The 27,414-nt window shown below is 41.7% G+C and overlaps 1 protein-coding gene across 5 annotated transcripts in view; it reads left to right on the top strand.

Moving 5' to 3' along the window:
* srgap1a (SLIT-ROBO Rho GTPase activating protein 1a) overlaps positions 1 to 27,414 on the top strand; it is a 66,995-nt gene that overhangs the window by 21,113 nt on the left and 18,468 nt on the right. For 3 of the 5 annotated variants that reach the window (XM_028408501.1, XM_028408500.1, XM_028408504.1), the window contains exons 2-12: positions 2,171 to 2,366; positions 8,223 to 8,385; positions 13,950 to 14,012; positions 16,456 to 16,635; positions 17,166 to 17,294; positions 18,700 to 18,921; positions 19,379 to 19,480; positions 23,902 to 24,099; positions 24,575 to 24,659; positions 25,666 to 25,693; positions 26,226 to 26,331. In XM_028408501.1, coding sequence (XP_028264302.1) covers positions 2,171 to 2,366; positions 8,223 to 8,385; positions 13,950 to 14,012; positions 16,456 to 16,635; positions 17,166 to 17,294; positions 18,700 to 18,921; positions 19,379 to 19,480; positions 23,902 to 24,099; positions 24,575 to 24,659; positions 25,666 to 25,693; positions 26,226 to 26,331 — 1,472 coding nt within the window. Of the gene's footprint in view, positions 1 to 2,170; positions 2,367 to 8,222; positions 8,386 to 13,949; positions 14,013 to 16,455; positions 16,636 to 17,165; positions 17,295 to 18,699; positions 18,922 to 19,378; positions 19,481 to 23,901; positions 24,100 to 24,574; positions 24,660 to 25,665; positions 25,694 to 26,225; positions 26,332 to 26,998; positions 27,033 to 27,414 lie in introns of all 5 variants that reach the window. The other 2 variants (XM_028408503.1, XM_028408502.1) reach the window with 1 other exon arrangement.

Here is a 27,414-nt window from a genome sequence, read left to right as displayed (position 1 = left end):
ATTAAAGTTCCTGTTAAGCCTTTACTTTGTAGAAGTCCCACTGTCCACAGTAATGATGCTTGTGGCTCGCCGCGGTTACTGCTGTGATAAGCACTCAGTCAGATGTGGTGGTGTTGCTGTGTTCTCTAAGCGATTCATTTCCTTATGAGTGCCAGAGGGGAATGAGCAGCTGCTATGTGAGAACATAGAAATAATCAACAGTTTCTAATAGACCTAATGTCCTAATGTCAATTTTTAATTTATTGTCTTTATTGCTGATGAATGGAGCACAGCCTTGCAATTTGATTACAGCATTAAGGACACATGTCCACACACACACAGACCAGTGCAGCGCACACTGCTCTGTCTGACTGGAAGCTTTCAGCAGTTGATTGGCCATTAAGCAGCTTGATAGACCTATCTATGGACAGTCTCTTATAAAGGCTCTATGGGATATTTTGTCTACTTGCAATGCGTTTGTTGATGTCTAACATCAAATACTTATCTTAATCCACCTTACTTGCATGTTAATGAGTGCATTCATTAGGCAGCAGTTTGGCCAGATTGAAACTCTCTGAGAATGCGTTTCACTGTAGCAGCTCTCTTAGCATTCATAGAAATTAACTGGAATATGTGCAGTTCATTCAGTAGTGATGTAAGCACCTACATCACTGCAAGTATACATGAGCAAGGTTTTAAAGTTGTACTAATTACATGACCTCTTTACAGCAAGTTGGAAGAACAAACCAGCCAGCCACAAAACTATGACACTAAACTAATGAAGAGAACTAAATGAGATTCAGATTATTGTGGCAGAGCTGCTACTCAGGTCTGTCCTGCATATGAAAATGTGCAGAACTGCAGTGTGGAGGGCTGCCTGAACTCACACAGTATGATTATCAGCATGTAAAACTTTTAATGGCTGGTGTCTGCATTACTTCTACCTGCCAGAATAGATAACAGTGACACCCGTATGTTTTTTATAATGCTCTATTAGGTTGAGATTGTGTGTTTATGTGTGCTTTGACTGAGAAAGTAAAGACATGCCTTGAGTGATAGACTAATGTATGCATCCAATAAATTCAGAACTGGAGGACATCATCGTCAACATCTTTAAGAATCAGCACACATCAGCTTAAACCAGATCAGAACTGTCTTTAGTCTTTCTACACACGTCTCAATACACTTTGAAGTGGTTTACCATCACTCTGCATTAAGCATTTGATCTATATATTAGAAAATTAAAATTTGCCCAGATGCATTGATCGTTGTTCTCTTCTGTTTATCACATTATTTTCCATATTTTGTTCCAATGAACAGCCAGTAAGACGTTACATGCTGTCATCCTCATAACAACACCCATTGCACCGAGTTGTAGGAATTGTTGCAGTTAGTGTTTTCTGCCTTTTAAAGTGAGGGATCACTCTTTGCCCCTCTCCGTTGGTGTCCACGTGGCTCTAAATCACCTCATTAATCTGTTTCCTCTGCTGAAGATGTCTGGCCCAGGCTAACTTCCATTAGGAGAAATCCATTATACATGGCCCTGGTGAGATGGAGCACACAGAGGAAACAATTTGTGTGTGGCAGTGTTCATGTGTCTGTGTGTGTATATACACAGCATGTAAATTTAAATGACAGGCGTGATCCTGCAGAATAGACCTTAGAGGGTAATTTACCTGCACATACAACTTGTTTAAGGGAGGCCTGCTGTCGACCCTTTGCTTCCTTAAGTGGATAGGGTTTCAGTCACAGGCACTGATGTCTGTGTGTGTGTGTGTACAGGTCTGTGCTGTAACTCTAGGTGTGATGGGAATCAGGTTCCATTCATCCTGGAGTTATTTTCAGGCTTAATGAAACACCTGAGACCAGCGTTGCCAACGTCGTATCTCCACAAGCAGAGAGGACCTATAACTAAAGGATAATAAGCAGCAGCAGCCGCACTCAATAGATTTCAGATGTGTAATGCTTGCATGCTGATTTGTAAAGCAGGAACATTACAGTTAATCAGTTTTAAAGATTTTAAAATATAACACCTGCTATCTTGGATGTCAGCGCATCAAGAGTGAAATATGTGTGGTTATTGCTAATGACGATTACAGTCAGATTTTAGATTTTAGAATTCCTTATTATTCTTTTTTTCCCCCGTCAGGCTCCTAATCTATTTGTTCTCTCTCTGTTTTTTTTTTACCAGAGATCAGAGCACAGCTTGTGGAGCAGCAGAAATGTCTGGATCAGCAGACAGAAATGCGGGTCCAGCTCCTGCAGGACCTTCAGGACTTCTTCAGGAAAAAGGCAGAGATCGAGATGGAATACTCCCGGAACCTGGAGAAGCTGGCTGAACGTTTCATGGCAAAGACTCGCAGCACCAAGGACCACCAGCAGTACAAGTGAGGAGATGCTGTATCATCTGTGTGCATGGTGTATAAACAACAAATATTACTATCAGGCTGCATAGTGTGTCTTTGTTCCAGAAGAATGCAGGTTTTACGTTAATTCTTGTGGGTTTTTTTACCCTTTACGTCACTCTACTTGCTGAGCTTTATGAATAATCCATCTGAATTTTTCATTCCTATATTTGCCACAGTACAGTACTGTGCATTGTACTATATGTTGTACTACATGTCTTCTGGATAGATTTCAAGTTTTCTTGCGCCCTCTGGTATTTACAGTAAGTAAATGTAAACTTATAAGGAAAATCATCAAGTTATGTAGTTCAGTATTTTAATGCAAGCAGGCACAGTGGCCCCTAATTGAGAGTATTAGGGGTGAAGGCAAAACATTTAGGGGTATTACTTTGGCCTCCTCTGTGCTGTGATTCTGTGGTCTCTTGCCTTCTAAAGGCTTCTGGGAGAGGCGCTGTCATAGTGTATTATGTGTTTTACACTAGCCTTATGTTGTACCAGTGTCTGGTTGTATCTGAGTTGTGCCTGTAGCTTTGGCAAATGTTTTCCCGGCATGTTGTGGATATCGACAACAGAACTTACAGTTTATCGAATCGTTGCCTCTGCAGTACCAAAGCCAGGTAAATTCATGCAGCTATTCCACATGAAAGCTTTTTCAGGGGGTTCCACCATAGCTGAGTCAGGGAGTGCCAGAATCCGGCTCTAACCCACAAGACAGGGTAGGGAGAAAGAACTGATCAATTGTTGGCTTAGCCATTGTACTGGTCATTCACCTGCCACCATTGTTAACCGAGTCAAACCAACACATGTCCTTCCACTGTTTGCAAAGTAGGCCTATAGATAAACTCCAGTCCAGGACCCTCCCCCTCTCACTCATTAGCTACTTGACATTAGGTTTCTGATACGTTCTATTTGAACCTTTAGGCATCCACCCCATACTGAAGTGCATGCTGAAAAGTGAAGTATAAGAAACCTTAAATTTCACTTGGAGGTTATAAATTTATTTTCCTTCTGCCCCCCCCTCCCCCATTTCTTTCTCTCTGCCTTTTTATAGATCTTGACATACTTAAGTGTGCTGTAGATTTTGGCCTTATTACACTGCAGGACTGCTCATGGAAAAAGCAGACATTAGCATATTGTTTGAACTTGTGGTGGGAACGAAAATAAATTGTATGTTTGTCCTTACCGTCTGCAAATAGCCCCTGTTCCCTGTCTGAAGCTCCAATGGCTCTAGCAGCTGTGTGTGCCCACGTGTGTGTAACTGGCGAGGAGTCTCTGGTATGGCGCTCTGTGGTTTTCAATGTGCGATGTACAGTCTGGTCACTTCATTCACAGGGTAAACATTTGGCAAGTGTATTTCTTAAGCAAATACAAGCCGTTTGAATAACATAAAAAAACCCTCCTGTGAGCTTTAAATCCTGTGGCCCATATTTCTGTGTTCACATAAAGCTTCTGTATTCTCCAGGTTGTTGTTTTTGGACAGTTTTGTCTGCAGTGTGAAAAAGTGAGCTTTTATTTTGTCTGTAGCCTTAAGCCAGTTTTCATGATAGGTCTTCTTGGCAAAGCAGCAAAATGCTAAAGTAGCATTAAAATGAGCTGCCTAAATCTGGTAATTAGTCAATACTGGCTGCATTATAAAGAGGGGTCCCCGCTGCTGTGGCGTGTGCTGTGTGAAGATACACAAGTTTACTTTATTACTGATGCAGAAACAAGTAGACGAGATGTCATTCTTTCAGGTGAAACTGCATTAATATGCAGAACTTGTGACGTTTTATGTTTGTTTTGACAAATTTTAGAATACATTCAGTGCCCATGCAGGCAAATTCAGGACTCCTGTTTGTTTTAGCTGCCACAAGGAAGATATGCATGAGGAGACTATCTAAGGAATATGTTCTCACACTACTTTAAGCTGAGAAAAAGTTGTGACACAGTAGGGGTTGATTCCATGATCCTTCTCTGTAATGAAATGAAGTTAGAAGTTAGCTCAGACTTTGTGCCACCTGTGGGAGTATTGCGGTGGCTCACTGCTGGAGAGGAATGCATTTCGCTTCAGAGGTGCCCTGTGGTGGAGGTTTGTGACAGAGCTGGTAGCTAGACAGCTGTGGGAGATGGATGATGACAACTCTAAAGTAAGGACAGACATATATAAATCGTATTTTTAGTAGAAAGTGTTTCTGAATGGGGACTGTAACTCCATCTGGTTTTTATAAGCGTAACAATATATCCCCCCCTAATGAACACACTCCTTACTTTTAAAGCTACACTGCATCCAACTACTAACCTGGTGTAGTCAGTCAGTACAAAAACCTCCAAGAACTCCATGCTAGACTAAAAAAACAAGCCTGTACCAGTCTAATCACTCAGCGCTTAAATCAAACATTTTCCCTTAAATACATTATTTAAAACTGAAGAGATGTTTGTGTTTTTCAGCATTAAGTTTAGTTCTTTCTCCCCATTACCACCACAAGTAAACACAGTGCACAGTAATGGAAAAACTCTGAAGAATCCTAGTTAAACCTGATAATTAGCTGTTATAAAATCAAGTTAGGAAACTCTACAGGACACATGCTGTTCAACATGATGTTTTGTGTTGGTCAGAGCAGCTAAGTAATAGATTGGAAGGTTTCCTGGATGTCAGGAAATGCTGCAGTAAAACAGATACTTTAGTGTTGAAAGGGGGGAAAAAAAGTTAAATCAATGTCACTTGTGTTCCTATTCTTTCCTCTTGTCAAAAACCAAAACAGCAGGCTAGCGTCACAGTGCCTAGCCCATAGCAGCAGTCTGTGTGTGAGCCATTCATTTGTTTTCCAGTTGCTGTTTGCAGAACACACACACAAATGAACAAATATGGGCAAACATTCTCCTCTGTCGCTTTCTTTCTTTCTTAAACATACACACACACACGCAAACAAACAGTTACTGTATTATGCAAAGTTTGCTCAGGGTGGGACATGGAGATGGTGAGCTGAGGAATCATTGAATTATTTATTTTAGCCAAGCCACAGCTGGGATTGTTTTAAACAGGCTGCTTTTATCTAGAATTAAGCTCCTGGTTAAACGACTTCCTCACTTTGTCTCTGAGGATAAAAAAAAAAGGTGGCGAACATGATGTGGCTAAATGGTGTACATAAAGCTGCACCTTACTATCTGCTGTGCATGTCATTGAAAATAAAAATTTGCACCAGGGATAGGTAGGTGCCAAAAAAATGTGAATTTCCTCTTTTTGTTAATTAGAACATTGTGTCCTTGTAAAATGTAGATGTCTGAGTGGTGGGTTCAGTTTAGCTTGGGTTGACAGTGATCAACATCCATCACTGTGCCGCACGTCTAAAGGCCAGTGCTGCAGTTTATTAATGAAAGATATCAGTAAGGCACTAAAGGACTGTGTTATTTTGCCTCTGCTGCTGAAGAGAGCTCCAGTTTCAATACCCTGCTTACTGAAGTAGTAATTATCTTTCATTGTCAGCATCCTCCTACTGTATGAGATTGCAAGTATGTTAACATTGACCCATTTACTAGTGAATTCAAACAGCGTGAATGGACAGAACACACACGTTGATAGAAGGCAGTAAGTTGCTAATGAGTTCTCTTCGGTTCACTCGCCTCCCTCCCTGCTCATCCTGAACATTAGTTTCCCCTTTCATACCTGTGCTTAAGGCCTCTTGGGGGCTCGTCTATCTGTCGGTGAGTCTGTCTGACCCAGTTCCTGCCCTGGCTGAGGGGGAAATGATGACATTGAGAGATTTTCCTGCCATTATGTGGGGTAAGCAACTCCCAGAGGGCGTGATGTCACGGTCTGTGGAGGTCTTCAGCTTGTTTTTAATAGTCTGTCCTCCCTTCACTGCAGGTCTCCAAAATGATTTAGTGGGTCAGCTCATTAACAAAGAAACTTAAGCACTTAATGAACTTTATTTAATTTATGCATCTTTGGAAACAAGTTATTCCTTTTATATTATGGATTTGTTTTAACTTGTAGATTATTCTTTGAATAGAACTGCTTTGAACTATAAAGGGAGTTAAATAAAGAAGAAGAACCTGTCAGTCATCTCTCAGAGTGCATATTTCAGTAGAAAATATGTATCCTGGTTTAAATCCTGTTAAACATTGTGCTAAGGAAGTATATTGTAAAGGAAGCTCCATTTAATTTTAGAAACCATTATATACACCATTAGCACCACCATAGGCAAGCTTTCAACAGAAATAGACTAATGACACTGTGTTATTATGCAATCTCACTACCTTTTGTTCAATGTGAGCACCAGTGGTGCTGTGTTCAAAGTCCACGTCAGTCATTCACACATAGAAACCATGAATTGGTCTTCATCCTGTCATTCCAGCTGTAGGAGCTTTTTGATGCAGTTTTGTAGAGGTGGTGTTTCACAGTGTGCTGTGCCCAGCTGCCTGTCAGTGACCACCATAACATTATGCATCTCCACATGCCAAGTTTAGCATGAATTAAAATACACACACCCACATGCGTTTTTCACATGTATGTGCTGTAGATAGGAAGTATTGCAATCCCATGATACATAATGCAGAAAGGATTTATGGTAATTGCTCTCTGACAGCATGTGTGTGTGAGATGCTGTCCAGCAGAGCTGCTGCTGGGGCCACTCCACTTATTCTTTCTTTTTTCATCCTCTGCACGTGCGCTGCAGCCTGGACATGTGGCATCAGTACGTCACTCAGCTCTTAGCCAAATCAGTTCTTTTTTCATTCACCGTTTTCCTGAAAAACAAATGCTCTCGGATGTTTTTCATGTCAGCATGTGTGGCTTCGCCTTTATCAAATGTAGTTTGCTTCCTGTTTTCGGACAGTTTCAGGGAACATTTCAGTTGGCTGGAATGTTTGTATCAGTTATTCATTTGCTTGTTTTTTTTTCTTTTGCTCATCCAGCAGATGTGGTGCCAGCAGTCAAAGATAGTTCAGGGCTGGGTCACTTGCTGAGTGCAGAGTTTCACCTGTTGTGTTGACAAGTGCAGCCTGTCCATGCAAACTAACTTTGTGAAGGGGGGAGCAGAGGCGAGTCTCCATATGGTTCCTAAAGGACTTGACCCAAGACCCAGCCCTAAAACCTCTCTTAAACACACACACACACACACACACATGCATGCTCATGCACAAGCACACACGCTCGTTTTCTTTGCTTCTCTTTCGCAGGCAGGAGGAATGTTATAGATTAACCCAGAGGAAGTCCGCCTGCAGGCCAGTGCTTACACAGGGCCTCAGCTTTCTCTGGCCTGGACAATGTCCTACAGTTAGCTTGGAAGCAGCCAGCACACAGCACAGGAAACAGCTTTCAGACTCCTTAGTTTTTTCTTTTCTATATTTACACTTTTACTGCAGCTTCTATTCCCTTTCTTGTCTATCTTATGCTGTCACTATTCATTCATAATTCTACTTTTTAACTTCACTTAAAATATATCCATGGCGTCTCTGCTTTCAGTCCACAATGTGTATTTAAAGTCTGTGGTGCACTCTTCTCTAGTTGTAGGAAGTCATGTTGGCCCAGAGCATTGCTAGAGCTCTGCCCCAGAAATGTCACTGATACAAAGTATTTCCAACCTAACACTGCAGTCCTTGTAATATATGGAGAACCTTTCAGGGCCAGAGATAGCAGTATATGGGACACTAATCTTCAAGGGATGCCTATGACGCATCCATCTTCAGCATTAACAGTTCACTGGTGTACTTGAAGTATTTGTGAACATCCTGCTTGTCGAGGAAATTTGACAATATCCTGTTTAAAATGACAAACGCTCTGTAAACACAATGGCATACAGGAAAATGTTCAAATGCATGTCTTTGTACAGGCCTAACTGGTTTCCCCTCCTTATTTAGGAAAGACCAGAACCTGCTGTCACCTGTCAACTGTTGGTATCTGCTGCTGAATCAGGTGAGGAGGGAGAGTAAGGACCATGCAACACTGAGCGACATCTACCTCAACAATGTCATCATGAGGTTCATGCAAATCAGCGAGGACTCTACGCGGCTGCTCAAGAAGGTGAGGGCGCAAATCCAAATAAGTTTGTGGCTGAGATCAGATGGAACTTTTCATAGGTCATAGGTCCGATCTGACTGGACTTGTGACTACAGCAGAGTCTTTTAAACTGGAATTGAATGCTTATGTCCACAATGTATGTAATGAGGGCACTGCTCTGTTCTGCTGAGGTTAAGAGAGCTGAGCCAAAAGGCAAGGCTCCCGAGTAACTGGTAAATCTATGTTCCTACCCTCATCTATGGCTGTGGGTGGCGACAGAAAGAGCAAAACTGTGAATACAAGTGGCTGAAATGAGCTTCCTTGGCAGGGTGGCTGGTCAGATCAGTCATCCGGAAGGAGCTCTGTCATCTGGGAGGAGCTCAGTTTTGAGTTGCTTAACAAGAGCCAGCTGACATGGTTTGGGCATCTGATTAGGATGCCCCCTGGGTGCCTTCCTGGTGAGCATGTACAACTAGGAGGAGGCTCCTGGGCAGATCCAGGATGCAGTGGAGGGATTATATTGCTCAGCTGGCCTGAGAATGCCTTGATCTACCCCAGATGAGCTGGAGGAGGTTGCTAGTGAGAGGGAGGTCTGTGTTGCCATGCTTAGGTTGCCTGCCCCTGCAACCTAACCCCAGATAAGTGGAAGAAAAAGGATGGAGAATGAATGCTTGCTAAAGAAAAATGCTACATTTAAGTGGGTGTTTATGAGTTTTTCTCTATTTTGATCATAACACAGACTGTATTCTACAACTGAAATGATTTTCTTGACTTCTACTATAACCACAGAACCATCAGTCAAACATGCTTGAGCTTTCTAGCTTGCTTCTCTGTCATCTTCTAATGTTCTAATTCACATTTATTTACATTCTCCAAATCACTTTTTGACTTCTGTAACCTCTCCTGCTGCTGTTTATCTTGACTTTTTTTTACAATAATGATATTTGACCTCTACTGGAAGAGGTCAGATGAGACTTTTTTTCTTTGATCAACGAAACAGCTGAACAAACCACTAATGCAATCCAGATTTGTCATAGTGGTCAGATCGGGCAGCAGTGTCTCCAGTCCCTCATGTTATATAAACAGTATTTCACTTTCAATCAATCCATTCATTTGACAACAGTATATATTTAGTCGTAGGGTATATACAGTGCAGTATATATGGCACTTTGATGGTGGAATGCTCTGTTGGGCTCCTGCGGTTTAGTTTTCTGAATTAGAGTATGGTGAACCCTTGGTCACCACACTTTCAGATCAGTATGCCTTCAGTATCCCATGGCTTTATGACCAAAACCAATTCGCCACAAAGATGACAACTCCCTAACAGATTATGAGCTCCTATACTGCAGGAGTCACATGAACTCGCCACAGACCTAAATTACAAAGTGTCTTTTCTTCAGAGGAGCGCCTTTGTGTCAGCCTAGCTTGCACAATCTTTCCTCAACTTTACTGCGAGCCCATCGTATGTTCATTGAGAGCTCAAAAAGTAAAAGTGAGGCATTTTCAAAAGCATTAACATCTCTAGATGGTTGTGGTTTCATCTGATTGTACATTGGTTTGGTCTTTAAATACTTGAACCCCAGCACAGAAACAGGAAGCTGTAATAGTCATTTCCTTTTGAGGTTCCACTAACGAGGCCAGATGTGAAACATTTTTCAGAGGTTAGTCTCGTCTCCTCCCCCTGACTCAACAGACTTTGATGATCTTAATAATAGACTTCTTCCAGTTCTGATTTATGTATTTCTAGGACAGCCCTGAAGGTTTGAGCTAAATGTTTAGTATAAAGTAGCCTGTTGTCATGTCATTCCTCCACCTGCAACGCCGTGGAATCTGACCACACTTTAAAGCCTGCCGTTTCTGTGGATCCAGGTGACATTGTGCAGAGAAACAGCACCCTAGTGGGAGGTCCCATCTCATAGGAGACCCTAGACACAGCTCGCCCTCTAATTAAAGCTTCCCAGAGCCTTTTGATCTCAGCAGAGCTTCAATAACGAGACACAAACAACAGAGAAGTCCCCCATGTTACGTGGGCTCTCTCACAGCTTCCAGGAGACAGCTGTACTGTTGTCATCCTTCCAGGACATCAAAGACCTGTGTTTTTATTTCCTTGTATGTTCAGGTTTCACACTGTGAAGTGTGGAGGCCTTGGTGTCTTTTGTCAACATCCCTCTGGTTGACCCTGTTTGCTGTTTGCCATGTGCACGCATTTATTTCCTCAGTGCTGCATGTGGTCATTTATAAAAAGCCACAAATTCTTTTAGGAATATCCTGCTTCTTTTTGTTTGAATACAAACACCAAGCAGGAGCTTCTCTCTCTCTCTCTCTCTCTCTCTCTCTCTCTCTCTTTTCTTATGCTTGGAATGATCTTATCACATATATTCAGTTTTCATTATTCATACAACTGGCTCTTTGTTTTACTGTGCCCTATTTTATTTATGAAAGTCACATTCTGTGGCTGAGGCTACAAGGTGGATTTCCCAAAGCTCCGGGCAGCTGTGAACTTTTCCAGCGGCAAAACATGTCACAAAAAGAACGACACTGGTGTAAATAATGAAATTAATTACAGCTGAACTCCATTTAGCTGCTTCAGTTTCAGGGTGCTGGTGTTGTGCATGTTTGTTAATGTTAGTCGTAACATCTGGGCTTTTCATGCAGTGACAAGTCTGCAGTAAAAAAGGCCAAGCATTTGATCTTTGTTTACAATGACACGTAATGTTACAGTGTTAGTGAAGAGGGTAGTTCAACATACAAATACACTTATTTATGTATTCTAGGTGATGTAGATTACACAATTACATCCTCTCTAAATGTGCATGTACAGAGCTAGAGTCAGAATATGTTTAACCTAACCTAGCATGGCTTTTACAGGCATGGGATCCTATAGACTTGTGTGTAAAAGCAGGTATAAAGATGTCTGCACCGCGGTACACACACACACACACACACACACACACACAAACATACAAAACACACACATATATATATATATATATAGTATGCCATTAAGACTTGAGACTTGTCATCAGAATGTCCCCAGACTGCATTTCTTAAAACTATTCCTTTGAAATTGAGCAAAAAATGTTTACGCATCCCCATGATCAAAGTCTGCAACAGTGACAAGATGCTCTGATCGACACAAACACATACATGCACACAAGCCCTGCAGCACATACAACTGCCATCTTTACACCATAATTAATGTCAGAGGCAATATGAAACCCACCACTCCCTAAAGGCTGCCATGGTTTCTCCTCTCTGGGGTTGTTTCATCCTTCTAATGTGGTTGGAATACAGATGGTATGTACATAAAAGGGGAAACCCATTTGTAGGATCCATTTAATGAATTAGACTCAATTGGAAACCCCCCAACTGAGATTCTTTTAAAATCAAAAGGGGATGAGTCGTGCACATTAAATCAGCAACACTGGTTACGCAACATTTGTAAATAACTGTTATTGCTGGTAATACGAGGTATACAGTAAGTGTGTACGTTGTAGCAGTTTTGTGTTAGGTGTAGGCCTTTTGTGTGCCCTCTTTACTGTCATCTGGGTCTTTTCGTTCCCCCTTTCTCTCACACACACCCTCTCTCACAGCTCATGTGACCCCAGAGAAAGCTTTTCATTGAGCTCTGGAACACTTCCCAGCCTTCTCAATGGGGATGAGCTGATGTGTGTTAGATGTGACAGATAGTCAAAGGTTCTTTCCTCTGATCTGACAGTTGCAAATGGTTGTTCCCACAGGAGAAGGCCTGTATCTTTATAATCGTTGTAATATGCAAGAATTCAAAATAATAGGCTGTTTACTTTGCACCAATAAACTCATAGACCAAGACCATCTCTTGCCAAACTTTGTGTTTTAAATATCTGATTATCTAGGCTTATAGTGTGTTGCCCTTTGATTATATAAGAACTACTAATTGGGCAGCTTGCAGAACTGGTGATAGTTAGGTAGCTGATCAGCCAGGTCACCCTGTGTGACTAATTTCAGACAGCAGTCTGGCAGCTGGTAACTGACAGTGTAATCCTATTTGCTGGTCATTCACATGTTTGTACATTGTGCAGCTTTACATTATCTGTGAAGAAGAAGAGGAAGAATGAAAGTTTGTGTGTTGTATGCAGATTTTCATGTTTATCACAGGTCAGCACTGCCATTAGAGCTAAACATGATGCGATTTTTGTGTGACGGTGACCATGTTTGAGAACTTACCCTGATCAGTAAGAGCCTCTTACCTGTGACCTGCAAACAGAGGAAGCCACACGTTTGAAAAGCAGCAGAGTATGAGCGACTCATCTAATCTCATGTCAGGAAATCCTTCCTATAAATGTGACACATTCAGAAGCACGTGGGTTGGATCCTGCTGCTAATACCAGCAGGTGAAGTCTTCAAATTCTGATGCAATGTGTTGCAATCATTATAAAACATTTTTCTTCATTGCTAAAATGTGTATACTATGCACTGCATTTTTAATATCCATTAAATATATTAAATGCATATTTCATATGCATTTAATATTTTATACATTAGCTGTTCAGTAATCAAAGAGCAGCTTTACAATCTACTGTAAAACCTATCCTTTTAAATGAGGGTGCTCAGTTTCACCTAACAGCCACAGGTGTCATTTTTACCAAGGGTTGTCTACTTCTCACATTTAAACTCTGCAACCTGCATCTGTAGATGAAAATTCAATTTATATTTGACCATCATGGCCCTTTAAAGAATCTGAAATGCACTCCATGTTTTGATCGAAAGTAAATCACTCCTCTATCCCACTACAGTATGTGGCTGGATGCCCATAGAAATCCTCATACAGCCTTTTGCCGGAAGCGGCTCCCAGAATGAGATTTGTCTGCTGATAATTGGGTTAGAGAAAGACCTGGCGTGCGGGCAGAGGTTGTAACATCATCCAGGTAGCAACTCGTGGTATCGAGTTTAGTGGAGAGATCAAAAATTCATTGTCATGACTTATAATCTCATAAACATACGATACAGTATAAGAGTCAGTGTAAAGGAAATATGGAGGCTCCACTGTTACACTGATAGAAAAAGGCCCACTAAATCCATCACACCATCCCCGTTGAACCATATCCCACAACCGTGAGATGCATTAATGTGGGCGTGTGTGTGATAGTATTACTGAGTCAGCCTTGTGGCAGGGCTGATTGAGTTAACATGTTTTGGAGAAATCTTTTACATTCAGTCATAAGAGCCAGTTAATGTGTTGAGCATGTGTACAGTGAAACTCAAGCTGTGTTCAGTGATTTAAGTGGAAATGCTCTCGTGACATTGATACTACTTTCACACCGAAACGCAGCATTTGACACAAGATGATAAATGCGCTCTTCTGCTTAGTTTGTATCATCCAGAATGGGTCAGTGTCTGGTCATTTCTATAAAACCTAATACACAGTAAACAGCGTGTGTTTGCTGAACAGATGTTAGAGTTCATTAAAAGTTCCTGTAGTGGGGACTTAACACTGACCAAACGATGCCACCGGATTGGTATAAAGGAGTTTGTAACATATTTCTGTTTTGTATCATATTTATGATTTTCTGTTGATCTTATTGTTTTTTCTCATGTTTCTTTTACAGAGCAAGGAAATAGCCTTTCAGCTCCAGGAAGACTTAATGAAAGTCCTAAATGAGCTATACACAGTAAGTAGCAATGAATGCCTTTTTCCCTCCACTAATGCAGTTTTAGAACATTCATCCAGGCTGCGGTTCAGGATCTTTTATATCTGAGGGATCTCGTATTTAAGCAAATACACTGCTACTAAAGTGATTGCTCAGACTGCAGGGAAATTTCTTTTTACAGCACACAAGCATAAAACAATCCCCTTAACACTCATGAACCATCTAAAGCTTTCAAGTATCAACTTCGTGTTTGCTTCACTCATTAGAGCTTATTTTGTTTTAATAGCTCTCTTCAGCTTTGTTTCCATGCTTTTTAAAAAAATGTGCAAAGGCTCACTGGGAGGCTGGAGCCAAACAACAACACACTGTATAGATTCTCTTTCTGTTTTGAAAGCAGATATACACAGGAAGCTGGGGAAGCAGTGAGATACATCACACACACTGTCACCATCTAGCTTATAACCCCAAAGTACTGTTTATGTGTAGATGTTTTTAAGGTGATTCCTCAGACTAGTTTGTTTCACCAACATGCTGTAAAACATGATAAGAAAAAAGCAACAAGAATGCATCATTTTTTACACAATCCGACACTGTTGAGATTTAGTAAGGCTTTGTCATTTACCATTTTCAATACCTGCTGTGCTGTAAGTAGTTGTTTGGGTGTACATCTGACCTTGCTGGTGTATCTGAATGAATCAATAACTAATTCCTCTGCCTTAACTACAGAAATCAGCCCTGTTACTTTGGTTTAATGAATCACATAGGCTATGGACAAAGAGAGGCCAGTGAACTCTGGCAAAGGATGCAAGGAGTAGCTGAGTTGGGAAGGTCTAAAGTAAAAGTAAAATTTGCAATTATTTGTGTTATTAGTTAATCAATACTGGCTAATGTTTGTGTTGTGCTCATGTTTAGTTGTCCTCTCGCTATGGAGAGTGGTTACACCAGGCTGTAGCAACGTGTTACTCTAAACTAAATGTGTGTCACTCTCAAAAAGTCTACACTCCAGATTTGACCCGGTTTAGCCCTTGTAGGAGGACACACGTCCACACACATAGTCTCATACACACACACATACACACACACTGGGAAGCTGTTGCATCAGACAGCCGCAGTCCCGATGTCGGCCTCTGCCAATGAAATAACAGGTCTGGCCTGTCTCTAAATATGTCCCTCTAAAAAGAGCAGTAGAGTAAACACAGCAGTGGCAGACTCCAGACCAGTAAGTGAGGAGTACACAACCCAAGGTCAGTCACCCATCTCTAAACTGGTTCCAGTTAGGCCAAACCCCACCAAAGGCAAAGGGCTCCAGACAAATCTCTCTTGTTCCACTGGTACAGAAATAACTGCGTTTAGATTGTGATGTTTAGATTTTGAGATGGGTGAGTCTCTGTTTTTGTCGATGTTTGAGGTTTTGTGCAGACAAGTGCATTTCATACACAGGTTGTGAAGCTGTAATTTGCTGGAGTTGGTTCATTCCAGGTTAAACCACTGGTGCTCTGTATTGCAGCCTTCTCCTGGGGGTTTGAATGTATTTTCTGCCCCTGTACTCGGATGAGTACATTTGGCCAACTGCCACGAACCCAATGAACCTCCTCGTCTCATTTCCTCTTCATCAACACCTATTTTATGTCCTCTTCCTCACTTCCTGATCATCAGTGGGTCCTCCTACTTAGCATCAGGAATTGCGTTTATATTTCTGCCTCTACTGTCGTTGAATTGTTTTTTCCTCAGCTCTCATAAGGAACTCCCTGTATGTATTTTGTGGTTTACCTGCTACTTACATCTGAGTCACTGCTTAATGGATCCATTGAGTACGATGAGTAATACACACACACTGAAGGTGATGACTCAGAGTTCAGAAAGTAGCTCTTATCAACGGTCAACTCTCGAGCAACTGCAATCCTCTTACTACTAAATAGTAGTACTAAATCATTTCTAATTGGGCTTTAAAAAAATAGATGCTGCATGTGTGACAAAAAGCACAAATATTGGTCTATATTTCATATATCTACTTTCAAATAACAAAGAAGAAAATGTACAAAATTTTGAAAAAAATGCTCTTTAAATGTCTTGTCAAGTTATATGTTTATATATATATATATATATTTTTTTTTTTTTTTTCAAACATTAAGCAGTGAAGGCCACATGTTAGATTTAGCTGCAGTGATTTGTGGTTGATGTGGTTATATGAGAGCCTCGCATTAAAAAGGCAGGAAGGAGCCTGTACTTGGTTTGTGGTTTAGGGAGAGCCTGCTGTGAGACGAGTTGAATCAATTTGGGATGAATGAAAGGAAGCCTTAGTTGTGGGTTAGAAAAGGTCAGTCTCAGCTATGAAGATGGATTGTTCTGACCTTTGACCCCACAGGAACAGTCCCCACACTCGACATTTCTCAACAAAGATGGCCCAGTTTCCTTGCCCGATGCATAGGGACTCAGCATATGTCTAACTTTTATGCGTCTCCAGGTGATGAAGACTTACCACATGTACCACTCGGAGAGCATCAGCGCCGAGAGCAAGCTAAAGGAGGCTGAGAAGCAAGAGGAGAAGCAGATAGGCAGGGGTGATCCTGTGTTCAGCATCCGGATGGAGGACAAATACCAGAGGCGCAGCTCTGTGAAGAAGATTGAGAAGATGAAAGAGAAGGTAAAACACCGGGAGTTCACAATCATGAAACATTTTAATCCTATTTGCCTAACTCGAATAAATAAAAGCACACTTTAAGCTTTCTGAACAGGCCTGCTATTTGTTAGATGAGATATGTTTTCCAGCAGTGGATTTGGGAAGTGTTAAAATATGGATGATTTGGAAACATGTGTGTGAGTCAGAGACCATTGGTCAGTGGACGGTGACTAAGTAACTGTTTGTCTGGGAGAGAGGAAATGTAGGATAAAGACAGACTGAGGTATCATAGGTGAAGTGAAGGATACAGGCTGTTTTTGTTTAGTTCTTCTTTTCCTTCTTTTTCTGTTTATAACAGAACAACTTCAACTTATTCTTCCTGTAATGCTTAGTGAAAATGTTGTTTTGCCTGTAATCCAGTCCCAGCTCTGTGACGTGAAGTGCATGCTCATAAATAAAAGCATAATCACTTGTCAAAAGGCAATTCTGCGCTCATTAAATTCAACTGTCTTGCTGTCTCTGTTGTTGTCTGTTTCTCTTGATTCTCTCATCAGCGTCAAGCCAAGTACTCGGAGAACAAGCTGAAGTCGATCAAAGCACGGAACGAGTACCTGCTGACACTGGAGGCGACAAACTCATCCCTTTTCAAGTACTACATCCACGACATATCGGACTTAATTGATGTGAGTATGAAACCACAGGATCTCTTCAGAATGCTTCCAGTGAGATTGGAAAACGTTAGAGGTCACACACTTTGGCGGTAGTGGAGTTTTTGAGGAAGATTTTATTATGTTTCTTTGTGTAGGGGTGCTTTCGCTGACCTTTAGGAAAGATTTAACATCACAATCAGCCGAGAGACTGATGACTTTAGCAGCTGGGTTTAATATAAAAGACATTTTCGGACACCAGACTGTGGGATGGAAATTACAGTGCAGGGCAGAATTAAAGCAGCTTATTAGCTTCTGTGATGAAAACCATTCTTCCCCTCTTCTATCCTCTCTCATTATTGGAATCCTGCTCATTATATTTAGCTGTACTTTATTTTTTGTGACATTGTGTCCTTTTTTTCCCCACAGCTTTCAGACTCCAATCATGTGCCTTTCCTCTACCTTACCAGCAGATTGTTTTGTTTAACCTGCCTGCTACATATGACTTATTTATAATATGTTTTACCTGGGTTATTATTATTATTTTAGCAGCATAAACTTGCTGCACTACTTTCTGTGGCGTTTCTAAGGAAACAGGAGAAGGAAGGGTTTTTAGGGGTTTTATATTCCAGGCAGGGCTGAAGGAGAGAGAGTGAGAAAGAGAGAGAGAAATGCAACCTCTATTCGGGAGCATGCTGTGCGCTGAAATTACCCCTCTCCCCACTTTGCTCACAAGCCTTCACAACTCACCAGGGCGCATGTGTGTTTGTGTGTGAAGGCTTGCACACATTTGTTGATGATAAGCTGAAAACAAAAGTGTACAAGCAGATTGGCAGTGTGTCTGCTGATCATTCAGGACATTTTGGGGGGTTTGTGTGTGTGTGTGTGTGTGTTTAACTGGGAGTGCCTGGGGCTTGTATGCCTCCTTGGAGACACCTTGGCTAAAGTTGTATTTGTTAAAAATCAGCATTGGATCCCAACAGTAACATTCAGGATGTGTAACATAGAGGCAATACTCCTACCTCAAAAAGTGCTGGGAAATTTCTTGTTGTAAGGTCAAACCTTCAACGTTTTTGACTGGACAGTTACAAGCATGTGTAAGATTGGCTGTTATTTTCAAACATGCCAATGTCGCTAGACATTGTTAACTTGGCTTTTTCAACAAATAAAAAAACATAAAACAAACCTTTACACCTTTAATGTATAAGACATTTTTGGCTTTTGGCTGAAGCATTTTCTACATAAAGCTGTAACATGGAGCTATCTTTATTTTACTGTTTTTGTTGACATTTGTTGACATCGAAAATATAAATGTCAGATTAAACAATTCAAATTATCAGTTAAGCAACATTTATGCATTCACACAGACCTGAAACTAATCATATTTGAGTTGTTTCAGCCTAGAAGTCTGATGGCAGCTTTTGTTTTTCTGCTTGTCCAGTGCTGCGATTTGGGATACCATGCCAGTTTGAATCGGGCACTGCGGACCTACCTGTCTGCAGAATACAACCTAGAGACGTCACGCCACGAGGGTCTTGACATCATTGAGAATGCAGTGGACAGTCTGGACCCGCGAAGCGACCGACAGAGGTTCATGGAGATGTACCCCACAGCCTTCTGCCCGCCTGCCAAATTTGAGTTCCAGCCTCACATGGGAGATGAAGTATGTACCACAGTTATAAATATAAATGTTTTTCGTCAATGCTTTAAAAACATAGAGGTGAATTTGGAGTTTATTTGAAAAAAAAAATGTTTTGGATTTAACAGTGTCTGATATTCAGTGGCCTAAGTGCAGCTTTTTATTGCGTCTGTGCTGCCGGATCGGGTTTTATGGGGCACTGAAATTGACAAATCATGTGTTATTCTTCTCACTGCAGTCACGGAGCTCAACATGTGTTAGGAGTTTTACTATTTGGCTGGCACAATGCTGATATCATGTCTTTTTACTAGCTGTTGTGTGGCTGTCTGCATTCACTTGGCAGAAGTCACTGAGGTTTGCCCAGCAATTGAAGAAGAATTTGGAATACCTGAGTCCTGTTTAAACCAGAGTTGTTCCTTACAGTAGGTTGAGATGTCAGGTTCTTGCTTAATAACGGAGCCATTTCTCATTTTTTCCCCAGGTGTGTCAGATCTCGGTGCAACCACCGGTGAATGGGGAACTCATTCTCAGATTCCAGCAGCTGCAGTCTCGCCTGACTACTCTGAAGATAGAAAACGAAGAGGTAAAATAGTGCCACAGAAATGTAAATCGCAACCCAGGTATTTGTATTGCAGGGAGGTTTAGATGTGTCAAACATGTCTCTTAGGCTCCTGTTGTTTTGTGTGCCAGTTGGGAGTTTTGTTGCTGACAGCATTGCAAAGAAAGAAAGTTAACTTTAGCCAGAAGTCAACCTAGGTGAGACAGAAAATGTTGCTGATGATCTCTGAAGAACTTTAGTTGCATACACACACACTACCTCCCTGTCATGCCCTGCAGGTAGCCATCAAACCCACTCTGTGAAGCCTCTATGTTTGCTCCCACTGGTAGAATTCACTTCTTCCTTTTATTTGCACAAACCTGCCCTGCAATGCTCTGTTGTTGACGTTAGAGGTGCATCTTCTCTTTTCTGGCTGTATTGTTTTTAATGTTTCAGCAGCATGCTTGAGTAATTTGACACTTTTTTTTATTTGAACAAAGGGAAGAAAGGCTTTGACTTCAGCTGGTTCGCAGAGTGCAGTCACGTCCATCAGGCTGGCTTTTGTACCACGTCTGACCTGCTTCCCCTCTATGAGCTCTCACTGCTTTCTGTCTTTTTTCCTCATCCACATCTTTTCTTTCTTTTATTCTTTTCGGAGCATGTCCCTCAACCCCCTCTTCATTCACTGACATTTCACTTTCCTTTGATCAAATTGTCAAATCTCTTGAAACTGCATTCAGGACAAAGTGAGGAATAATGGATATATAGTGTAGCAGCATTGTGCAAAATACTAAAAGAAAAACTTGATCCACTTGTTTTGGACTCCTGTGGTTAGTGATGATAACACAAGTGCTACAGTCCTATGCAGATATGCTGCCAAAGAATAACAGGTGGAGGAGTTGGAGGGGTCCGATTTTCAGCTCGCTGTGGCTTGTTCAATTATTGTCTACAATATTTGAAGCTGCTGCCAGAAACATGGAGAAAATCACCGGGCTACTTTTGCTGTAAAACACACCAACAAATACACAATGTTTCCTGGTATTGTTTTACAATAAATTCCTCCATTTGAAAGGCTTTCAATGGGAAGCTGTTGCATAAAGTGCAATTTAATATAACTAATCAAAATATCAATAATGTTTGATCAGCCTTTGAGTGTTTTTATTGTAATCTTAAACTATTCTTGGTTCTTCAGAAATGAAACATTACTAGAAAAATATGAAAAAATTGGTAATTCATAGTGAACATAAACCTCACACACGTTATCACTGGGTGTGTTGTTTTTCGGCGTGTACACAGACCGGTCTAGTTCCTGCTGATGTCATCACAGTTCCCACTGTCTCCAGTATGTACACTGTTTCTGCAACTGAGCAACTCTCAGTGTGTGTGTTTGAGCTGACGAGCCCCGCTTGCTTCATGTCCTTGTTTGCCTGCCTCGCCGAAGCGGATGTCCTGGTGGCTCAGAATTGGAGGGCACTGCTGCCTCGTGTTAGGATCACCAGATGGCCTCTCTTCCTGGGCTTGGCGTGCCAGATACATCCTTGAAAATTGAACTTTTCAAAGCGCTGTGGCGACCTACAAGCTCTACTGTCAAAACGTACAAGAGAGAAGGGGCGTCTGTCTTTATGTGGACAGGAAAAGCTACGGGGCAGTGCTTGATAGAAGTGCAGCTGCTTCCTCAAATCTCTTTGACTCTTGTGAAATGGTGAAAGGAAAACATCACAGAATAATTCACTCAGCATCAGTGCTGGGTGGGATGGGACATAGAAAGGACAAATGCAATTTATTTATTTTTTTAAGTATTTTCTCCATGGACATCATCTTTGGCTCTGCAGCTAGTGTGATTTGTCTTGTTCATTATTTCATAATCTGAGTATTTCAATGTAATATGCCTCTGTGAGACCCACAGCTCACACGGTCTAATCTTCCTCCTCTGGTTTCTGTCCTTTGCTCAGCAAACATACAAGCACACTTAACGGTTATTCTCAAGATGTTTCACACTAAACTTTAGCAATCTAATACCATCTCCTCTGCAGGGAGTGTTTGTTTTTCTTCAGATAAATATCAGGGAGGCACATCAAAGCCTGTGTGTGTGCTCGTAGCTGGATGATCAGCAGATTACACACTTAGCAGAGGGTCTGTTGAAAGCTATGGACAGGAGTCAGACTTCAAAACTGTGATGATAGATGTTAAAATAACTGTGGAGTGATGTGAGCAGTGCTTGTTTCAAAGTGTGGTGAGTGGAATATTTTGGATTTATTTAGTACTGAAGTTATTTTTGGCTCAGAGGAGAATGACTGAATGTAAACCAGACTGATGCTTTTTGTTTTCTAGGGAAATGTTGATATGAAACTGTAGAAACTTAAACAGAGACTTTCTCCAGGTGTGTCGTTTAGCTGCAAAGACTAATGGGCATTTCCAAAGTGTTCCTTTAAGAACTCTGTTGTAATTGAGCCCAGCAGTGAACACTGGTAACTATTCGTCTGCTGAATAATGGATAAACTCAACAGCTTTTTCACTGGAAGCGATTCTTTCGCATGCATGGCTCCTGTCCTCATGACGACAGCTGGGCCTCTCGCCTGCAAAGGGGCCACCCGGGATGAAGCTGCTGGGGACATAGAGAAAAGGAGCCCAAACACTCTCAGAGAGTGTAACTAATGTGTGCATGTTACACTCTGTTACCTGTTTTATAAAAATGTTAGCAGATTTTCCTATTCGCTGTGCTCACACAGTCATCATTGCAATGTACCTTGATGCATTATATGCAAGTGCAGCATGCAGAAGTTACAAAACAGCAACAGAGAGGTTTTCTGTTATTAACACCTTCACCAGTCGCTGTTTGCTCTTTGCAGCAGCTCACTTTCTGGATGGTCCCCACTGGCCCTGTTCTTTTGCGAGAGGCTGGTGCAGCTGCAGCCTTGCTCTCTCTTTTTGCTGACTATCCAACATAATGTAAAAAGCAACCATCATAGCCATACCCACTCTCCACTCCATATTGAAACCATTTTTTCTGTAGGAAACATTACAGTGTCGAAATGTAAAATGTTGTTGTCACCATATGCAGCACACGCAGTAATGTTAATTTGAAGTAAACATGAAAAAGTTTTCTTTTATGGAGTGCAGAATCCTCAGTTTCCTTTGTGTGCTGTTGTTCCAACCTGCTTCCTGATAGGTTGGATAACACTGTAACCGCATCCACACTGTGTGCCCGAGCATGTACGTCAGTACTGTAATCCATCACAACGACACATAAAAGCTATGAAGTCCTCTTTTCATTTCAGGTGATTTATTTTCTTTCTTTCTTTTTTTTGCAGGCAATATGTGTCATAGGTCAGTTTAAAAGAAACAAGCCACAATCTTCTGTTGTCTCAGAATCCACCTTGTTCTTTCATTAGCAGAGAGGTCACTTCACTGAAACAGGGTCATTAGCTTTGCGTTTGGGGGCTGCCAGAGTTTTAAGAATAATTAGGGGGAATTCCAGCTGTGCTTCACTCAGGGATCTGTTGACCTGTGTTGCCCCCCCCACCTTTTAATACAATTTAACTGAGATATTCACAGCACTTCACTCTCCGTCAAATGCAGAGGAGCATTTTGCTGGATCTTTCCAGAGAGTTGCTCGTTTCCTCTGCAGCATGTCCACATCAGTGATTCATGCTCACAGTGACATTCTGCAGACTCTTCCTCCTTGTCTGCCTCTTATTTTCCTGTACATTGCTATTTCTACAAATGTCCTATCCAATATGGATCTACGTGTTATTAAAGTAACCTTTTAAAAATCTTCCCAATCTTCTCAGAGAAGGTTATTTCCATGTAACATGTGTTTTCCTCCCTATATATGAACTATATTCTTGGAATCTTTCACTGAGCTCAGGACACACCATTACAACTGAGCATTGCAGCATTTATATTTATAGTCACAATCAATTTTTTATCAGGTTATGGTATCTTTATCTTTTATGGAGCTGTCACAAACACTTTTGCCCTCCCATTTTTACGTCATGTACCGTGTCATCTTAAATCATGAAGTAATGTACGCAGTCAGGCCCTGCAGCCGGCTGAACATTTCTTTGCAGTAAGTGCCGTTGCACGCTTGGCCAGGTCCTGATGTTTATAAGCTCCAGGAGAAGCATCGTTGATGGAAAAGAGGCAGTTACGGAAATGAATCTTAAAAAGCCTGTGACTGAATATACCGTCTCCAGCTGACACTGCTCACCTCTGGCCCCGCTGAGTGCATGTAAATTGATTGCTTTGGATTTGAGTCAACAGCCAGAGGATTTTTTTTTTTAGAAACATCTTGTCAGAACAAAGCTGAATTTTTCAGAGTGTCACGGGATAGAGAGAGTGGTTTTAGGCAAGTGTGATGAAACAAGCTGCTGTGTAATGTTGTGATATTGAAAAGATGACATCAAACCTTTAAGCAGGTGGCTTTTTTTCCCCTCTCTCTAATTCATCATCTGTCTTTCCCACAGATCAAAAAGACATCAGAGGCTACACTCACTACCATCCAGGACATGGTGACCATCGAAGACTATGATGTGTCCGAATGTTTTCACCACAGCAGGTCCACCGAGTCGGTGAAGTCCACCGTGTCAGAGACGTACCTCAGCAAACCCAGCATCGCCAAGAGGAGGGCCAACCAGCAAGAGACGGAGCAGTTCTATTTCATGGTGAGTGTCAAATGAAAGGGTTATGTGAAATTATTTCTGTGCATAACAGAAATAAATCTCTTGTACAGACTCTCTTTGATGCTTCTGTTCTTAGGTTTTTTCAGAATAACTAATGTCGGATTTTTCTTGTTTCATTATAAACACAAATCTGAATCTGAAACACAAGTCAAAGCTTTTATCTTGACTAGAAAATGTTTAATAAGCTCTGTTTGATTTAAATCTCTTCATCTCATGCACTGATTCCTTCTGATCAGCTGGCAGAGGGGTAACTCTCTCCCCAAATATTTCCATTTTGTAAAGCTAACTGCTATCTTGTTGGAGCCTGTAGATGGACATGCCCTGATAAAGACTTTAAAAAAGGCTCCCTGCCTGTGTCCTTTGCCCTTGGCCATCTTATCACAGATTGCTGTCTTAAGAGCGGGGTGCTCTAGCTGGCACTCAGGGCCACCGTGTAATTACTCTCAATTCTCCACAGAAATTTCGGGAGTTTCTGGAGGGCAGTAATCTCATCTCCAAACTGCAGGCCAAACATGACTTACTGAAGAGGACGCTCGGTGAAGGTAGCCTCGCAGTGCATTTACTTACCTGAGTTCTCCCACTTCTTGTTCTGTGTATTTCGTACTTTTGAAAACAAATCTTACTTCCACCAGTTTTCTTTCAGTCAAAATTAGAACACTTTTTCTCTAATATCTATCCACCCTGAATATATAGCAAATAATTTCAAGTATTTTCTACCCTCTTGCTTGATTTTAAAACTCTTTTTGTGGCAGACCTCCCATTGTTTGCCTACTTTTTCCACCAGTCAAAGCTCCAAGATGGTAATCTGGGTTTTAGCCAGGCAAGCCAACGCTGAGGGGGATTGTGAACTTGTATTATCCTTCTTAGTGATTGATTTGCTCCCAACTTAATGGACCGACATGTATTAGTGGCAAGGCGGTCATTAGGGCTAGCTCTCCTTGTTCTACACTGGTGGGATTTGCTGGAGGCCTTTACTAGTATCTGTCAGTCTCTGTAGTAACCGGCAGTCCTGGTGGTCTTGGTCCTCCTAATGAGTAACGTCATGGCGTGTGCTAATGAGGACAAGAAAAGCCTCCTACTTCTCCCACTTAATCATATTGTTGTCACTGAGCTGAAGTACAGTATGAGTCACTCAGATACAGAGACAGGTCAGGTCAGATCCTGTTCATGGGAACAGATGGCCTTACTTATAAAACTTCTCCTGTTCCTCAAAAGCATTTGGAAACCATTTTGTACTTCTTGTCCAAACTTGCATCTCTTTGTTGTTCTCTAATGGTTAGTGTGTCTGTGTGCCCACGTAGTGTGTAAACTGTATCCCAGTAGATCTTTGTTTGCACTGTGAGTGTAATGCAGTCAAAGTGTGTATGTGTGTGCATGCATGTGTATGGGTTTAGTTTGCACCCCCCTCAAGAGGCCAGCGGTTGTGGACAGATGGCAGGCTTCAAAATGCTCCACCGGCCGTATGCACAATTCACCGCGGGGACTTTAGAGACAGGTCCTGACAAGTTCACACAACCAACTCACATCTCTTTTCTTTCCTTACTGCAGGCCACAGAGCTGACTACATGACCACAAGGTAAAATACACACATGCACACAATGTCGGCAGCATCTTTAAAACACACACCTAGTCTACTTTACTTTTTGTTGCAGCTCATTAAGGCAACAACAGTTAGCATGAAACATGTTTTGGCTGAAGAAATTAAATGTTTCTTAAATATATACACTTGAAATAATAACTCAGAGATCCTAAGTGTTGATATTTAAATAGCACTAGTCCTAGTCCACAGGTCACAGGAAGCCAAACTGAATTAAGTCACATACGCACTAAGAGAGACCGTACCCCACAGGGTGTGTCATGAGGTGGATGCTGACACACACACTACTCCCTGCAGGCCTGACATTTTCTGGCCTGTGATATCTTGTGGAGAGAGCGAAGAAAAGATTCTAAAGAAGAAAAGTTAATTCATGAGTTTCCAACATTATCTGGAAGTGTACTTATTCACCTGTCCATCAAAGATAAGGTGTTTGGAGGACAGAAAGGTGACTTAAAATAAGAATCAAGAGATAAACTGCTTTGCTTGTTTTAATGCATTCTTTGTATTCTAGACATCCCAATGGGCCCTTCAAAACCCTCACTGGCACCCGGCGGGCTAGACCCCGCTCTGTTTTTAATGTTAGGTTATTTAATGGCAATTTGGAGTCATTTATCAAGGTATTCATTATTAGTCTGCTGCTTGACTTTGCTCCTCCTGCTGTCTATTTTCTGTCTTGCTCTGGCGTTCTGGCCATTTTTGGTGGGTCCCCTTAAAACATCTTATCTTTGATTCATGATTAAAACAACAATTAAACATCAGCATCTCTGTGCTGGATTCAGGAAACCTTCCTCATGAGTCAGTGAACCCTGGGGTCTGCATCTGACATGTAGGGGGTGGCATTGAAAGATTTTGGAGGGTGTCAGGAGGAGTGGAGCAGCAGTCGGAGGGATAAATGTTTGTGTTCGTCAGCTCCCCTGACTCACTGCTGACCTGGCATCACTGAGCTGCTCTGGCAGAGATGTTCTATCCTCCTCCTCCTCTCGAGTGAGAGCAGAGGCCAGTGTAAACAGCAGGATAAATGGCAGTCAGTGAGCAGATGCCAGACTGATAAGGTGTGCTGCCTCCCTCCTCCTGCCTCTCACTGGTGGCCGTGTCCAGTCCCACCTGGTCCTGTCCAGCTCCCATTCTTTTCTTTTGGGTTAGATGCCAGCACAGAATGGAATGACGCTGCGCTCTCAGTAAAAGCTTTGGTGGGCAGCTGCTGTGGTGCTAATCTGGATCTTGCATTTTCTCTTTCTCTCTCTCTGTCTGTCTTTATCTGACTCTTGCGACATTTCTCTGTAGCCGTGGACGACGGAACTCACATACTCGACATCAGGTAGACTCTCTGAGGCATCTTGGGGGGCCCATGCTGCTTGCCTTTGCTCCTTATCTGTCCTGCATTAACATTTTTTCACTTCATGTTGTGTTTGTGTCTGATATTAACTACCAAATTTACTGTGAGTAAACTAAGACAGACAGTTCAAAAGAGTTCAAAAACACTTTAAGTTGTATTTATCTGATAAAAAGCAGTCATCCCAGTCCCTCTGAGCCAAACAGACTACATTACATAACGTAGCTGCACCCAACACCTTGGCCTCAGCCCTCACAGCTCCACTTCAGTGATACAGTAGCTAGTCAATTTTGGCATGGTTGTTGTGTCTGAACCCATTGTGTACCCCTGAGGGCTGTAAACAGATCTAGTGTTATCATTACAAATG

This window comes from Parambassis ranga, chromosome 6 (genome assembly GCF_900634625.1).
Source record: "Parambassis ranga chromosome 6, fParRan2.1, whole genome shotgun sequence".
Lineage (NCBI taxonomy): Eukaryota > Metazoa > Chordata > Actinopteri > Ambassidae > Parambassis > Parambassis ranga.
This window is presented reverse-complemented; position numbering and strand designations above follow the sequence as displayed.